This window comes from Canis aureus, chromosome 34, assembly GCF_053574225.1.
Source record: "Canis aureus isolate CA01 chromosome 34, VMU_Caureus_v.1.0, whole genome shotgun sequence".
NCBI classification, from domain to species: domain Eukaryota; kingdom Metazoa; phylum Chordata; class Mammalia; order Carnivora; family Canidae; genus Canis; species Canis aureus.
Genome location: NC_135644.1, coordinates 4,681,995 through 4,700,030, shown reverse-complemented (window position 1 = coordinate 4,700,030; position 18,036 = coordinate 4,681,995). Strand labels below are relative to the sequence as shown.

Below are 18,036 nucleotides of genomic sequence, written 5' to 3'. Positions count from 1 at the left end.
ACTAAATTCTTGGTCTCTTAGGGGTGGAGTGGCTGAAGGGTGGTCATCTGGTTACTTAAGATGAAGAAAGGCCTGCCATCTCATTCCTTATTATATATACCTTAAAAGAATTTTTCCTTGATTTCAGCCAGCATCCTCTTTCACACCTTCCACAGTTCCCATGTTCTCAAAACCTGAGACTTCCTAGAATGACTATCATTGGGGTGTCTGAGAGGGCTTAGAGATGAATACAGGTATTCGCTATGTTTGGGTATTATATCCATTGTTCAATGTACTCTTGGAGTACAATGAGTTTATTAATCAGAAAAGTCTGAAGAAACATTCAGATTAATATGCCAGGATTTAGATGCCAGTTGCAAATTTGGAGGTCCCCAAAGTTGCCTGCAACTTCAGACCAAGTGGCTACAAACACAGGGATTTCCCAAACCTACTCTTAAGGTTTGATAATTCACTAGAAAGATTCAGAACCCCCTGAAAGTGCTTAAAGTTATAGTTTTATTATAGCAAAACAGTATAAATTAGAGCCAAAGATGCATAGGGTAACGTCTAAGAGAGTTCCAAACACGAAGCTTCCATGATGTGTTACCCTCCCAGCGTTGATATATGGTGCTTATACATGCAATATTGCCAATCAGGGAAGCTCACTGAAGTCTTCATGTCCATAGTTTTTTATTGGAGTCTCTTTACATAAAGATGGTGACCTAGTGGCTAAAATCAGTTTCCAGTCCCTTCCTCTGCTGAGAGGTGGGATGACAGCATGTGGCTCAAAGCTCCAACCAGAATCACATGGTTGGTCTTTATGTTGTGACCTGTCCCCCTGTGAGCCACCTTGTTAGCATAAACTATCAAGTGCACTTGTGGGACAAGCCATGAATAACACAAATACTCCTGTCTCCCCCGGAATTCCTAGGGTTTTGAGGTTACCTCCTGAGAACCTGAACAAAGGCCAGACCTTTCTTTGGGCTGAGGCTAAATTCTTTACTATACCTTGTGCTACATTGTTTCATGGTAAGAAGGGAACAACAGTACCAGGAACCTCTCTTTCCCACCTTTCTTATGCCATGCATCTGTTTAAAATTTACCACTCTTTTTTTTTTTTCATTTATGTTAGTGGCCTATTTTGAAATAATTGAATCTGTTCTTTAATTGAAGACATTTCATAAAGAGTAATAAGGTCTTTTGCCCTCTGCTTTAATTTGATCTTATGAAGAGTGTTTGAATAGTGATTTACCAAGGGAGACACATTACAGTCCAATTTGATGTGGTTTGATAGGTGTACTTTATTTTCATTTTACAGAGCTTAGCATGTGGGTACCAGAAGTCTGATTGAAAGGAAGTAAAATCAGTGGAGCAATTAAACATTAACAAGGTGGGGGGCAATTATGCTAAAGTTATGTAAATAGTTTTAGATTATGTATAAGTAATTATGTTTTTCAGAGTAGTTGACGGGGCAAAAATTAGATTGCTTATTCGTTTGAGACTTAATTTTGATTTGTTTTATTTTTAAAGGTCATAATGGTTGTCTCATTTTGAGCCTTCATTTAATTTCTTGCTTGAAGGTTATTACATGATGTAGCATAAGTAAATTGAACCTTTTTTAATGGCAATATACAACATAAAAAATTGGAATTGGCTTCAGATTTTATACTAAAATACCATTTACTAACTTTTCTATGTTAAAGGCGTGTCTTTGTAGTAAAAACTAAATTTATTTAAAGGTATCTTTTGTGTGCTTTTGCTTATTTCCTAAAGGGGATAGTTGATAAGTTAGCTGGTAAGCCGACAGTTGTCAAAGTAGCATGTTCATTTTAAATCATCCTGATTTTAAAAATGTGTTGTACTTATTAAATGCATCTGTGATGTTGAAAAGAAGAATAATTGTTAAATGTATTATATATCATGTATATAGTTTGATTTTTTTTTCCCCAATAAATTGTACTGTCTTTTTTGTAAGGATGAATTTGGGTTTAAAAGATAAGTCTATGAGACTGACCCATGTAATATATACTGAGATTCCATTTCCTTCTTGTATGCTTTTTTGTTTTCTCTAGAGTTAATAATGATTGCATATCTTCACTTGCTTGATTGCTTTTTTAAAAAATATTTGAATATTTTTCAAGCTTTCTGGCTGCTGAGCTGTTTCTTATTAACCTGGTGACTTGACGACTGAACATAAGCAGTCTTGAGCATCTTTCCTTGTTTTCTAGTAGTGTCTAAGATAGTGTTCTGAATTAAATAGGTACTTTAATGAGCCTTATAGATCTGAGGTGATCTGAAACAGTTTTTTTTCTGAAGGAAAGGCTGCATTACTTTAATGGCTAAATTAGGTTAAATTAGATTAATTGTAGGTTTCTAAACTTGAGTCCAAGTGAAGTGTGTGGATTCAAGTTGTATGGTGTACTAAAGAGTTAAGAATTTTCAGATCTTTAAGTGACCATATTTTTTCCTCTGTGGTTAGAATATAGTTACACTATAGTTTTTAATTAATTGATACCTTTAACTTTTGATCCTGTTGAGGGTATAGTTTTGGTTTGGTGCCATTTGGAAGCAAGAGTTAGACATCATTCCTGGAAGTCTTTTTTTAGACTTGACTCTGAGTATATTTTTTCCTTCAGTGTAAAAGAATAATTGTACCAAGTACATCATTTATATTGAAGTTCTATATTGTTTAAACAGTTAACTTTTGTTCTTATCTACCACTGTTCCTTTTGATTATTGGAGTAACCAATTGGAGTAAGTCTTATGGATATAGTAACTAAGGGAAACATGTATTATAAGTTCAAGATATAGTTGACATAAAACATTGTGTAAGTTTAAGGTATGCACTGTGTTTATTTGGCACACATATTACAAAGTGATCATGGAGTTAACTTTCTTCCAAGTATATAATACAGTATCATTAATAATAACCACTGTGGTGTTCTTTACCTCCCAAGATCTTACTAGTATTAGGACTAGAAGTGTGTATCCTTTGACTAACATCTCTCCATATTCTACAGCCCCCAGGCCATAGTAACCTTTACTCTTTCTTTCTCTGAGTTGGGCTTTTTTTACATTCCACATAAAGGTGAGATCATGGAGTATTTGTCTTTTCTTTGTCTGACTTCTTTTTCTTAACATTATGTCCTCAGGATCTATCCTTGTTTTGCAAATAGTGGGATTTCCCCCTTCTCATGCCTGAAAAACATCCATATATGTGCCACCCCTTCTTTATCCATTCATCCAATGAGGGACACTTTGATTGTTTCCATATTTTGGCTGTTGTGAGTAATGCTGCCAGGAACATGGGAGTGCAATTTCAAGATCCTGTTTGCATTTTCTTTGGATATATACCCAGAAGTGGGGATTGCTGGATCATATGATAGTGCTATTTGTAATTTTTGAGAAGCCTCCATACAGTTTTCCATAGTGGCTGTACCAATTTATATTTGTACCATTTATATTTGAAAAGGAATACAAGGTTTTCCTTTTCTTCAAATCCTAGCTCTTATCTTTCTGAAGATAGCCTTTCTAAAAGGTATGAGATGATATCTCTGTGGTTTTGATTTGCATTTCCCTGATGGTTAGTGATTTTAAGCACCATTTTTGGTCTCTGTTGACTATATGTCTTCCTTGGAAAAATGTTATTCAGTTCCTCTGCTTAAAATTTTTTTTTTTTTCTGTTGAGTTGTAGGAGTTCCTTATATATTTTGGAGAGTAGCCTCTATCAGATACATGGTTTGTGAATATTTTCTCCCATTCCATGTGTTGCCTTTTTCATCTTGCTGATGATTTTGTAGATGGCTTTGATAAGTATGGATTTTAACAATATTAATTCTTCCTATTTATGACCCTGGGATTCTTTCCATTTGTGTCTGTACAGTTTATTTCATCAAAGTATTGTGGTTTACAGTATAAAAATCTTTCACCTCCTTAGTTAAATTTATTCCTATGTATTGTTCTTGAATGATATTTTAAAGAAGATTGTCTTACATATTTTTAATTTTGTTATTAGTGTGTAGAAATGCAACTGATTTCTGTGTGATTATGTATCCTGCAACTTTACTGAATCCATTAATTACTTCTAAAAGTTTTTTAGTGGCGTCTTGAAGATTTTCCATGTATGAGATCATTTTATATGCAAAAACAGTTTTGCAGCCTTCTTTCCAATTTAGATGTGTTTTATTTTTTATTTTTTTCTTGCTTGGTTGCTCTGGCTAGGACTTGCAGTAGTATGTCAAAAGGAGTGATAAGTGGGCACACTTCTTTCTTCCTTATTTTAGAGGAAAAACTTTCTACCTTTCACCACTGAATATGTGAAATGTAGACTTGACAAATATGGCCTTTATTATGTTGAAGTATCCATTTGAGCATTTTTATCATGAGAAGACGTTACATTTTTGTCAAAAGCTTTTTCTACTTCTGTTGATGATCATCTGATTTTAATCCAGCTTTTGCATCAGAATAATACTGGCCTCATAAAATGGAAACTAATATTTATTGAATCTATTAAACATGCTCTTTCAGTTAATCTTCAACTATGTTGGATAGGTGTTTTATATACAGTTGTGTTTTGTGTTCCTCATATGTAAAATGTGGAAGGTAGGTTCTATCTCATAGAATTCCTTTTAGGATTAAATATGAATGCATGCAAAAGAACCTGTAACAGCACCTTGAATATATAGGATATATATTTGCTAGCAATTATCATTATACTGTTACTGTTTTTATTTTTGTTGTTGTAATATTTAGGAAGTGAGGTTCAGTAATTCCCTCTAGTTGTGACAATAAATAATAGAACTACAGTGTGAACTAACTACAAACCCATTTACTGTCTTCCATCTCATCTTCCCATGATGCTCTCTACCAAGATCAATGATTGGTCCAGGGGTAGCAACACTAGCCTTCTGCTATTCAGTCCAGTCTTGTTCTGGGCTCCTGCCAGGATCACATGATGCCTTCCTAAAAGCAAGATGCTGTACTTCCTTCTCTCCCCGTACATTAAAGATATTTTCATATTTTTTTGTAATTCACTAGCAATTGGAACATGAGGATCTAAAATAAAATAATAATATCCCCAAATAAATTTTGGGGGGATGTTTAGGATTTTTCTTTTTAAAATTTAGTTTGACCTTTTGAGTGGTATATCTGGAGAATAACTTAACTCCAGTACTACTTTGTTATGGATTAACAGTGTGTCACTGTGACTGGTCATTGAATATGTTTTTTTTTTTTTTTTTTTTTATGATAGTCACAGAGAGAGAGAGAGAGAGAGAGAGAGAGAGAGGTATAGGCAGAGGGAGAAGCAGGCTCCATGCACCGGGAGCCTGATGTGGGATTCGATCCCGGGTCTCCAGGATCGCGCCCTGGGCCAAAGGCAGGCGCCAAACCGCTGCGCCACCCAGGGATCCCGAATATGTTTGTTAAGAGAACTTTCTGTGTGGTTCGGAGAAAATCATTCTGTATTTATAAATAGGAAAACTCAGTTACCCTTTTTGTATCTCAGCTTTGGATTGGAATAGCTTTATTACTCATTTCCTAATAACATTTCGTGTAAGTTCTCCCATTAATCAACTCACGATATCATTTAGGATATACTCAACTCACGATCACCATTTACCAAAGTATGTGTTTTATGAAGGTAAAATGTCATTAAAGTATAGGAGATATTGGGTTGAATAAAGTTACAAATAAATCTTTCTTTATTGAATAATCTTTGAGAATTTTTTATTTGCATTGTAAAACTCCGATCAGGATAATAGAGTATATGGCCTTTTATGAAACTTAACACAGTAACTTTGTCCCTCCTCTTTTATGTGTTTTAAGAGCATACCTTGAGGGGGTCCCTGTGGCTCAGCGGTTTAGCGCCTGCCTTCCGCCCAGGGTGTGATCCTGGAGACCCGGGATTGAGTTCCCACATTGGGCTCCCTGCATGGAGCCTGCTTCTCCCTCTGCCTGTGTCTCTGCCTCTCTCTCTCTCTCTCTCTCTATGTCTCTCATGAATAAATAAATAAAATCTTAAAAAAAAAAAGAGCATACTTTGAAAGCTCCATTTGACTACAAACACTTTGAAATGATTTTAGGTTGATTTCCAACTCCGTTGGGCATTCAGGACAAATGACCAGGCAGTGGATACACAGTTAGAATGTACTGAGCAGAGAGCCTCTAGAAGTTAGCACATGGATTGTGAATCATGTACAAGGCCCTGTAGAACACTTGTTCTCAGACTTCTTAGTTTCAGGGTCCTTTATACCCCTATTAAATAAGATTTACTTATTTCTACTATCAGAGAGGGTGTGGGGGGAGAGGAGGAAGGAGAGAACCCTCAAGCCCACTCCTGCCAAGCTCAGAGCCTGACTCAGGACTGCATCCCACCACCCTGAGATCGTGACCTGAGCTGATATCAAGAGTAGGATGCTCAACTGACAGCCACTCAGGGGCCCCTTGGGTCCTTAATATACTTAGAAATTAAAGCCCAAAGAGCTTTTGGATTATAGCTATTGATGTTTATTTACTGCATTAGAAATTAAAACTATTTTGCAGTATGTATTAATTCATCTAAAAGTAATTTGTTTCATATAAACCTAAGTAACCTTTTTTTTAAAAATAAAATATTTTTCTACAAGAAAAGATTCTTATGAGAAGAGTGACATTGCTTTGTGCTTTTCAGATTTTGATGTTTGGCCTAAAATAATAGCTGAAATCTCCTATCTGCTTCTGTATTCAATCTCAGTTGATTGTATCACACCAGGTATCCTCTGGAAAGGTTCACCGTACACTCATGAGAGAGTGAGAGTGTAAAGGCAAATGAAACCTTAAATGACTATGAAAATAATTACGACTTGGCTGATCTTGTGAGAGGGATCATAGGGAGCTCTTGGTCTCTAGTGCACACTTTTACAAACCGCTGCTGGAGTAAATACAAGTGTTAACTAGGCTACTTCCTAAGAGCTTATACTTTGAATTTGGATCATGTAGATTGGAATTCCAGCTGCCCTTCTAGACATTAACATTCCCTGTTTCCTAATTTGTTAAGTGGAGTTACTAATAGGACCTATCTTATAAGATTGTTAGAATTAAATAAAATTGGGGCACTTGGGTGGCTCAGTGGTTGAGCGTCTAGACGCCTTTGGCTCAGGTCGTGATCCTGGGGTCCTGGGATCGAGTCCCACATTGGGCTCCCTGCATGGAGCCTGCTGCTCCCTCTGCCTGTGTTTCTGCCTGTCTCTGTCTCTCATGAATAAATAAATAAAATCTTAAAAAAAAATAAAATTGTACATGTAAAAATGGTATAATAAGTACTCCAAATAAATTGCTGCTGTTCATTATTTCAAAATTTTTCTCCTGTTGTGTCACTTTTGCTCACAATTTTCCTTTGGCTTCCCAACTCATTTGAGGTGAAAGCCAGAGGCTTTATTTACAGTGGTTCACAAAGGTTTTTTTCATGATCTGCTTCTAGTTACCTCTGTGCTAATATACTTGTTTTCACCTCAAATGCCCCTCCTTACCATGCAAATACTGGTTTTCTTACTGTTCATCAAACACCAGTCATATCCTTTCTTAGGGCCTTTGTACAAGATTTTTTTCCCCGGTTAACATTTACTTCTTCAGATATTGGCATGTTCTGACTTCTATTTCTATCAGGGTTTTGTTTTAATGGCACCTCAGTGAAATATTTTTTTTCATTTAGCCCTTCTATATACACACACACACACACACACACACTTCTGTATCCCTTCTCTGCTTTATCTGTTTATTTTTCTGTAGGAGCTTCTGTTTTCTAATATACTTTATTCACTTGTTTGCCTGTCTTCCATTAGAATCTAAGTTGTATTAGAGATAGGTGGGGTTTTTGTTTATTTTAGCCTAACTTGTTCACTACTGTCTCTTCAATAACCTAGAATATGCTTAGTGTGTTTTGGTAGGGCGGAGGCATAAGCTAGTGTGGGGAGGGACAGAGGGAGAGGGAAGGAGCGAATCCCAAGCAGGTTCTGTGCCTAGCATGGAGCCCGATGAGGGGCTCAATCTCATGACTCTAAGATCATAACCTGAGTTGAAATTAAAAGTCTGATGCTTAACCAACTGAGCCACCCAGGCACCTCTGCTTGGTGCATAGTTAAGTGCTGTAAAAATATTTTTGTTTGACTCATTATTACTACTCCAAAGATGAAGGAATAATCTCTGCTTCTCAGAAATGTGTGGTCTTAGTATAATGGTGCCTCTGAAATAAAATGAACATGTTGTAAAGCATTTAGCTTGGCCTTTTGGCGATGTAGCAGTACTCATTAATTGGTAGTTGTTGTTGAAGGATAAGCAGAAAACAGTGTTAGAAATTTCAGAAAGAAATGACCTGAATAAAAGAAAACAAAACTGCATTTATATCTCAGGAACTAGGGTAGATACTCTTTAGGGGAATATTGAAAAAGTAAGGTTGGAACTATTTTGTGGAGGCCAAGGCATTTAGGTTTTTCTGTAGGTAGTGAGTTATTGCATATTTTTAAGGCAAAGGTTTTGTGATGAAAGTGGTACTTTGGAATATGAATCTAGTAGAAGTCCTTGAGGTTGATTGGAGATCCTTCTGGTGTAGGCTTAACTGAAAATTAAAACATTAGTAAATTTATAATAAATAATAAAACTTTTGCAAGATTATAAGTTATACTCAATTATTAATGAGCTCTGAAATTGTACGGTAGTATAAAATTATCATTTGATTACAGTTGTATATTTTGAAATATTTATGCAATTGCCAACTTTTAATGTGTATTTTTTCATTTTAAACTGAGAGCTTTGATTTAAAATAAACCAAGATGTTTATATTTGTAACTAACTTACTAAATATACTAATATAGGGCAAAGTATGTTTAGTCCAGCAAACATTGGTCAACCACGAAAGACAACATTATCTCCTGCACAGCTGGATCCTTTTTATACTCAAGGAGATTCTCTGACTTCTGAAGATCACCTTGATGACACTTGGGTGACTGTGTTTGGGTAAGGTTTCTGAATAATTTACTCTTCCAGAAAAAAAAAAAAAGAAAAGAAAAAAAACCTTCTCCAACATTTATAATAAACATTATATCAAACATATCAAAAAAAATTGCACAGCAGATGGTTGTATACCCACCACCTGGCTTTTACAGTTAATTTTTTACTTACATTCATTTTATCTTCCATTAGCTCATCCTTTTTTGTTGGTACATTTCAGAGTAAGTTGCACACATCACTACCAATCATTTATCCTGACACTTCAGCATGCATATTGTTTTTTAAAATTTTTGTTTATTTATTTAAAGAGGGAGGGGAAGGGCAGAGGGAGAGGGGGAAAGAGAATCTTAAGCAGGCTCCGTGCTGAGCATGGAGCCTGAAGTAGGGCTCGATCTCACAACCCTGAGGTCATGATCTGAGCTGAAATCAGGAGTCAGACACTTAACTGAGTTACCCAGGTACCCCTCTGAACAAGCGTTCAGTATTTGTGTTTATCTGTTTGCCAGTTCTCACATTCTTTTCTCTTAAGCCTATTTGTTGGATAATGGAATAGTATTGCATCTTTAGACTTTAGGAGTTCCTTTCTTTGTAGTGGTTATTTCTCTGCTTATATTGGACTTAACCAGTTTGGAACTAAAATCGAATTTCATATGTGTGTGTATATGTATACATACATATACATACATACTGTATCCCAAGGTTGGTACTTAATAGTCACAAGATATTGAGTATTAATAGAAATTGTACATGACAGCCCTAGATGCATTTTGAATAGATTATTAGATTAAAAAAAAGTACTTTATAGCTTTTGGAGATCACATTGCATTATTTACATATGAGAAAACCAAAGTAGTAGGTTAAATGACTTATTCAGAGGTTTACATCTAGTTCTAAGTAAAGTGTCCGCAAAAAACCTTAGGTCTTTGATTTTTAAGCTGTTACTGTTCATACCGTACTACCATACTACGTAAGGTTGCTTTTGAAAGTGTGATGTGTCATACTGATACTGGATCTTACTATATTTAGTTTTGGGATAAGAAGTATAAAAATAACACATGAGCTTCTTGAACAATACACAGTAAATGTTGGTGGACTTTATATGTTCAATTTATTTAAAATTTAAAAATTCAAAGGAATTATAAGAATCTACAGTGAAAACTTGTCCTTCCCACTTTTGTCCTTTTTTTTCCACTTCCCAGCTGCAATTTTTCTTCTAAGGCAATACTTGACACCTGTTCTGTGTGTAACCTACCACAGATTCTTTGTTACTGATCCTGTTTAGGTGACAAATTAGGATCATTGCTTTCTCTTATTCTCCAGAAAGATCATGCTTAGCCCACAGCAATTGGATGGCCTCTTGATTTTTTTTTCTTTATTTAAATTTTCATATTCTTTCATGGCATGGCTGTGTTTTTGAACTTGGACGTCCACCCTTAAGTCTGTTTTTGAGGCTCAGTATTAATGGTGTCTCTTTTAGATTTCTCAGTAAGTGGATAAATTACTTGAAGTTCTTCTGCTAGTCTTTTTCTTCATTTTTAAGATCAACACTTTCATACCTCTTAATTTTCTGTTGGTTTTATGTTTAGTAACCATATGAGTTTGATTGCAAGAACTGAAACATTTTCTTTTTTTTTTTTTTTTACCCTTTAACAGTATGTGTTTATTTTTTATTTTTTTATTTTTTTTAATAAATTAATTTTTTATTGGTGTTCAATTTACCAACATACAGAATAACACCCAGTGCTCATCCCGTCAAGTGTCCCCCTCAGTGCCCGTCACCCACTCAACCCCACCCTGAAACATTTAATAATTTGATCATTTATAGGGTAGTATATCTAAAATATGTATGTTCTTTCTTTGATAATTTAACTTTTTCCTGTTGACTCAGGGTCATCATTCATTCATTCATTGTTTTAGGGTACTTCTTTTACAGAATATTGGAATGTTTCCATTCAGAGTGGTCCTAGGGTCTTAGAACTACATTTTATTTTTCAAATACCTCCTACTGCAACCATTATTTTTCTTTCATTTTTATTTTCTTCAGCTCTGGTTTATAGGCACTTGTTGCTTTACTTTAAGGTTAGGAATCTTAAAAAAAAAAAGGTTAGAAATCTTATAAAATTTGAGTCTTGAATGCAGTGAGTATTTTACTCACATTTTAATATGTACATGTCTCATTTATTTTTGTGACTCCGTTTTTTCCTTAGGTTTTTTTCCTTCTTTATTTTAAATTTTTAAATTTTTTATTTACATTCAGTTAATTAACATATAATATATTACTAGTTTCAAAGGTAGAGGTCAGTGATTCATCAGTCTTATATAATACCTAGTGCTCTTTACATCATGTGCTCTCCTTAATGTCCATCACCCAGTTACTCCATTCCCCCACCCACTTCACTTCCAGCAACCCTCAGTTTGTTTGCTTGATTAAGGGTCTCTTATGGTTTGTCTCAAGTCCTCCCTAACTGAAGCTGTTGGTTAAGAGAACTCCAGATTTTCAACTTAAAATAACTTTATTGTTTGGATTATAATAGTAATGTCTGATAAAATATTTAAACCATACAGAATTTTATAAAGGAGAAAATGAAAATCACAATTTTCTCAGATTTTGGCTATTAAAATCTTGGTAACCATCCTTTTAAATGTTTCTATACCATTGATACTTGGTACTGACTTTCATTTTTGTTTGAGAACTAAATTTCTGAATTTTCAATTGGTGCTCAATGTGTAATAAGGACTATATAATTTAAAATTCGTTTCCTTTTAATAACCATAGTATACCTCAGTATTTCACACATACTCCTATATACATGCTCACACACTCTTGCAAAATATATACAGAGCTGCAAGTTCTTAGTTCTTTGGGCATGGTAAGGCAGTGGGAGTGGAATTTTAGAGATTTCATACATGGAATATAGGGATGGAGAAGAATGGCTGAGTCAAAACTAATTTTAACATATTTGTTTTTGGGTGACAGGCAATGATAGATTTAGCTGACATGGGGGAAACAACAATCAGGGGTTTCCTTAATATTTTAGTCTCTTGGGACCGTATCTTAAAACACTTACAAGTATGTTAATTTGCATTTGTATTTGTTATGGAAGTTGACTATTTGGACAATTCTTTTTTCAGGTTTCCTCAAGCATCTGCTTCCTATATATTATTACAATTTGCACAATATGGGAATATCTTAAAACATGTGGTAAGGCTTCTTTTCAGTTCAAGATTTAGTATGAAAAAAAAACCAACTGTGAATTGAGGGAAACTTTGCTGCTGAATACTGTCTACTTTTTCCAAACTAAAGTTTTTCTTTCTTAAATTTTCATTTAATATATCTGTTGGAGTGTAGAAGGGTAGAAGTTGCATAGTAGTTGATAAAAAGGGATAGAGAAGATAAACAAGAGAATGAGAATTTCAGACTCCCACCCTTAAATAGTTCACAGTCTCTTTTAACAAAAATTATGGGAAATATTTATATTACTGTCTTCCAGTATGAGCTTGTTTTATTGGAGATAAAGGAAAAGAGAGAAGTTCCTGATGTACAGAGTTCTTAGGGTTTTTTTTAACCTTATGTTGAACATTTTTGAAAAAGTATCTTACCTTGCTTTACCTATAACAAGTTATGAATAACAAATCTTTTTTCTGTTAGCAGGGATTGACTAACTCCTACAGAAAATTAGATTGATGAGTATAATTTTTATAAACTTAATAGTGTTAATAAAGCCTATTTATAAGAAACAAGTATCTTTTTGGGAATTAGTTTACTTTCAGAGAATATTTGCCACCTATCCTATCCTATCCTATCCTATCCTATCCTATCCTATCCTATTCTATTCTATTCTATTCTATTCTATTCTATTCTATTTTTCTATTCTATTTATTTATTTGAGAGAGAGAGAGTGCGCGTGTGCACGAGATGGGGAAGGAGCAGAGGGAGAGGGACAAGCAGACTCCTCGCTGAGTGTAGAGCCCCATATGGGGCTTGATCCCAGGACCCTGAGGTCATGACCTGAGCCAAAATTAAGAGTCATATGCTTATTAATGACTGAGCTAGGAACTCCAATATTTGCCAGATATTTTTGATAGAGAATTGAGGGTTAGGTAGAAATTATTGAAATTGTTTAATAGGGTTTTTTTTCAATCCTAGCATACGGCTTATAATGGGGCATTAAATAAAAAGTAGAAGCAGAGGCTCCTGGGTGGCTCAGTGGTTGAGCATCTGCCTTTGGCTTAGGTCCTGATCCCGGGGTCCTGGGATGGAGCCCCACAGCAGGTTCCCTGCAGGGAGCCTGCTTCTCCCTCTGCCTGTGTCTCTGCCTTTCTCACTGTGTCTGTCATGAATAAATAAAATCTTAAAAAAAAAAGTGGAAGCAGATATATCTTTATATATTTGTATTTTCTAACAGAATTCATTTCTTAGATTTTATATTTCTTATGTTTTAAAAAACAACTTCATTCTTTGCAGATGTCTAACACAGGAAATTGGATGCATATTCGTTATCAATCTAAACTGCAGGCCCGGAAAGCCTTAAGCAAAGATGGGAGGATTTTTGGAGAGTCCATCATGATCGGTGTAAAACCATGTATAGATAAAGTAAGTTATTGCTGATGTAAGGAAAGTGGCTTAATCTATACGGAGAGCATGGGTCTAAGCATTGACATTGACGGTTATGCCACTTGGCTGCACTATGCCCCTTTTTCTTGCTTTGTAAAATGTGATGGTGTTACAGTACTGTTTTCATGGGAAGCCAAAAATGTAGTCACAAGACTTTAGAATTTAGAAATAATCCATACTGGCCCCTTAATTTTACAGATAAAGAGGCCAAGAGGATTTAAGTAACTTATCCAGAGTGTGTTTTTAAAGGTGAGACCTAGATTTTAGGTTTCTTAACTTCTCATTCTGTTGTGCAAAGCAACATCAAATTCCTTAAATACTTTTTTTTTTTTCAAATTCCTTAAATACTTTAAAAGAATGCTGCTATTTCAGTAGAACGAAATATTTCACTGGAATGGTTAAAAGGATTAACTATTAAATGGCTGAAGCTTTTTTAGTTATGTAATTATTATATTGTGTTGTAACGGATGCTTATAGAGGAGAATCTGGGGTTCCTAGCTACTAAGTAACACTGGACTTTATTCCTCTCCTCACCCCAGGATTTCCCCAAGATTCTGCTTTTTCTTCCTTGTGTTTTTTCATAGTAGTTTGTTAGATTTTTGCTGTTGTGAGTCTCTAGTTGTTTTGATCAAGTATTGAAGTGGATTTTCTGGCCGAGCATTGTGTATCAAAAACTAGCTAAAAAGCATACATTGCTTTATCAAGGCTAAAATTATTTGAAAGGTTAATTAGATCAAAGAAAAGATGCCCCTTTTATTAAAGTTTTCTTTTTGGACAGCCCAGGTGGCTCAGTGGTTTAGCACCGCCTTCAGCCCAGGGCGTGATCCTGGACACCGAGGATCCAGTCCCATGTCGGGCTCCCTGTATGGAGCCTGCTTCTCCCTCTGCCTGTGTCTCTGCCTCTCGCTCTCTGTGTGTCTCTCATGAATTAATAAAATCTTAAAAAAAAATAAAGTTTTCTTTTTAAGTATGATGTAATAGTGGATGATAGATAACATGTTATGTTTATAAACAGAGAAGTTCTTTATCTTTATTTCTCCAGAGTGTTATGGAAAACAATGACAGATGTGCTTTATCATCTCCATCTCTAGCCTTTACACCACCAATCAAAACCTTAGGTACACCAACCCAACCTGGAAGTACTCCTAGGATTTCTACTATGAGACCTCTTGCTACAGCATACAAAGCTTCTACTAGTGACTATCAGGTATTTTAAGAATTGGATAAAAAAAGATATACTTTATGTATTTATTTATTAAAAGATATACTTTTAAAAGGTGAAATGCATAGCATGTTTAACTTTTTCGTTGGATTGATGGTTAATTCTTACTGACGTGATTGCCTTGAAATACCTATAAACTTTGCATTCTTAAATTTCCTATTTTAAAAATTAGAATTATGGCCAATTGAAAACTTACATTGAAACTTTGCCATTTTTTTAAAACATTTTGAGAGTTTATTTTAATTTTTTCTAAGTTATATTTGCATATATTAAAAGTTTCTCTTGTGAATATCTCTGGCATGAGGGAATATTAAAAACTGTGTTAAAACTGATGACTAGGGATCCCTGGGTGGCTCAGCGGTTTAGCTCCCGCCTTCGGCCCAGGGTGTGATCCCAGAGTGCCGGGATTGAGTCCCATGTTGGGCTCCCTGTATGGAGCCTGCTTCTCCCTCTGTGTATGTCTCTGCCTTTCTCTCTGTCTCTCATGAATAAATAAATAAAATCTTAAAAAAAATTGATGACTAAATCTGATGGCATCACAAATAACCTCAGGTTAGAGTTATCAGAAAAACCACTGACCAGCTCCCATTTCAAAATTGCTCATTTCAAAGAATTTTAAGGGAAAGTTCATGTATACATTGAAGAATGATAAAAGTATTGTGACTCTCATTCAGGATGTGATATTATACCCTACTTAATTAACCAGGTTCTGAACTTGCCTAGCCACAGACATGGTTCTTGAAACAGCAAATAAAAGTTTTTACCCTATGCTTTAATAAGACAGTGACGATTTAATCTTTGGATTTCCCTTGATATTTGGAGATTAGGACTGTTTTTTTTTTTTTTTTTCTTAAGGTTTTTCTTTTAAGCCAGTATTTTATTTTATTTTTTTATTTTCCAAGTAGGCTCCATACCCAGTGTGGGGCTTGAACTCACAACTGAGATCAAGAGTCACAAGTTCTACTGACTGAGCCAACCAGGCGCCCCTAAACCAGTATTTTAAAATCCTCATCTCCGGGCGTGCCTGGATGACTCAGTTGGATAAGCATCCAACTCTTGATCTCAGCTTAGGGTCATGAGTTCAAGCTCCACATTAGGCTCCGTGCTGGGTGTATAGGCTATTAAAAAGAAAATCTTGTAGCTTTTGTGTGTTTGTTCAGTTTCCTGATATAAGGAGCAGATATAATTTGTCTTGCCAAAGGAATAAGATTTTGTCCTTCCTTTAAAGCAAAGGATGTTCTGACTAAATCCAGATATTAATAATTAAATATACAATTCAGTACTACAAATGGATTTAACTGTTCGATTCTTTTAAATTAGCTTTTAAGTCAAGAATTGATTATGATACTGAGGAAACTATAACCTAACAATTGTGTATGTTTTTTTGAATAGGTTATTTCTGACAGACAAACGCCAAAAAAAGATGAAAGTCTTGTATCCAAAGCAATGGAGTACATGTTCGGCTGGTAGTATAGTAAGAACCGAGAACTCACCTACCGTGGAGGAGGCTGCTACACTAAAACAGAGTCAGCAGAGTACCGCCAACTTCCTGTGGTTAGTTATATAACCACTCTTGGCGGTATTGGAAAGCTGGCTCATACTTTCCTTAGAAGCCTTTTTCTTTAAGGATACAGCATATTTGTAGCTCGCACTTTAAAAGATGCTTGAGACACGTTTTAAAGAAAAAAAAATCCCTGTAAATAGGATTTGGTGCTTTCTGTGATAATTGCATGCTTAAGCACAAAAAACTCAGCATTGATTACTGTAAAATATCTAATTGAATTTGTCGTGAGGCTTTGTAGTCTTCAGGAGTTAATGGGCTGAATTTCATGAAGGGTAACTTGTACAGCTCCTTCTGACAAGACACAAAGATTATACTTAACAATTTGAATTATGATCTTTTAATTTAATATTTTAATTATCTTGTTTATATATGTCCTATTGTGGATTGTCATCCTTCAGTATTCTAAAACCAAAACAGTCTTTTTAAAAACCCACTAAAGTTTCTTGATAATAAACTTTGTCAATTATATATATTGAACCATTTTTGTAAGTGACTTATTAACTATTTAAAAAAAGTTGAAGTGTTGAAGGGAGACCAGCAGGACTCCTTGCTGAGTGGGGAGCCGGATGAGGGGCTCAGTCCCAGGACCCTGAGGTCATGACCTGAGGTAAATCAAGAGTACTTGTTTGCTATATCTGAGTAGCTTACTTGGCTTTGTATCCGTTACATCATTTACTTAAAAAGAGCCAGGAAAGATGTAAATATATCCAATGAACACATTGTATGACTTAAACTTACACGGTGTTACATGTCAATTACATCTCAATTTAAAAAAAAAAAAAAAACACTACAAAAACCAAAATGAACGAAAAGAGCCAGGAAAATCTGAGAAAGCAAAGTGCCGTATTTTTCAATACTACAGAATACTACAGAAGTGGAAACTGAGAAAGCTAGAAAAGTTACTCTGCAATTTCAGAGAAGCTGATTTCATACAAAAATAAGTAACATAAAACTGTAGTCATGCAAAGTTGTTTAAAAAAATGGATGTTAAGAAAAAGGAGCAAAATATCCTAAAGACATTGAACACCAGACATTCCCATAGTAGATCTGAACTATGACCTATTATTTAAAAATGACTTCTAAGATGTTTTGAAAGTGATACAGAGTATGAATATCAATCAGAATTTTAAAAACTTAGGAAAGTACTAAAAATAAAAGGAAAAATAATTTAGAAATGAAGACTAAACTAGGATAAACACAAAAGCAGATAAACAGCAGATAATGTCTTACAGGAAATAGAATGTCAAAGTAGGATGGCTTTAGAAATCTGGAAAGGGGATCCCCGGGTGGCTCAGTGGTTGAGCGTCTGCCTTCAGCCCAGGCCGTGACTCTGGGGTCCTGGGATTGAGTCCACGTCGGGCTCCCTGCATGGAGCCTGCTTCTCCCTCTGCCTGTGTCCCTGCTTCTCTCTCTCTCTGTCTCTCATGAATAATTAAATAAAATCTTAAAAGACAAATCAGGAAAGATGTAAAAAGGTTCATGAGAAAATGACAAACTTTAGAGCCTAAATAGAATGAATTATATGAGGAGTACTTTTTTTTTTTTAAGATTTTATTTGACAGAAAACACAAGCATGGGGGTGCGGAGGTGTGTGGCAGGTGGAGAGATAGGGAAAAGCAGGCTCCCCGCTAAGCAGAAGGCTGGAGGTGGGGCTCGATCCCAGGACCCTGG

General features: G+C 35.3%; 1 protein-coding gene across 3 annotated transcripts in view; it reads left to right on the top strand.

Annotated features, from left to right (window-relative positions):
- The window catches only part of NUP35 (nucleoporin 35), a 39,829-nt gene extending 22,987 nt beyond the window's left edge, over positions 1–16,842 (top strand). For all 3 annotated transcript variants that reach the window (XM_077883128.1, XM_077883127.1, XM_077883129.1), the window contains exons 5-9: positions 8,829–8,970; positions 12,097–12,166; positions 13,430–13,558; positions 14,622–14,786; positions 16,194–16,842. In XM_077883128.1, the coding sequence (XP_077739254.1) occupies positions 8,829–8,970; positions 12,097–12,166; positions 13,430–13,558; positions 14,622–14,786; positions 16,194–16,271 (584 nt within the window). In that variant the 3' untranslated portion in view covers positions 16,272–16,842. The remainder of the gene's footprint in view (positions 1–8,828; positions 8,971–12,096; positions 12,167–13,429; positions 13,559–14,621; positions 14,787–16,193) is intronic.
- The last annotated feature ends 1,194 nt before the right edge of the window (positions 16,843–18,036 follow it).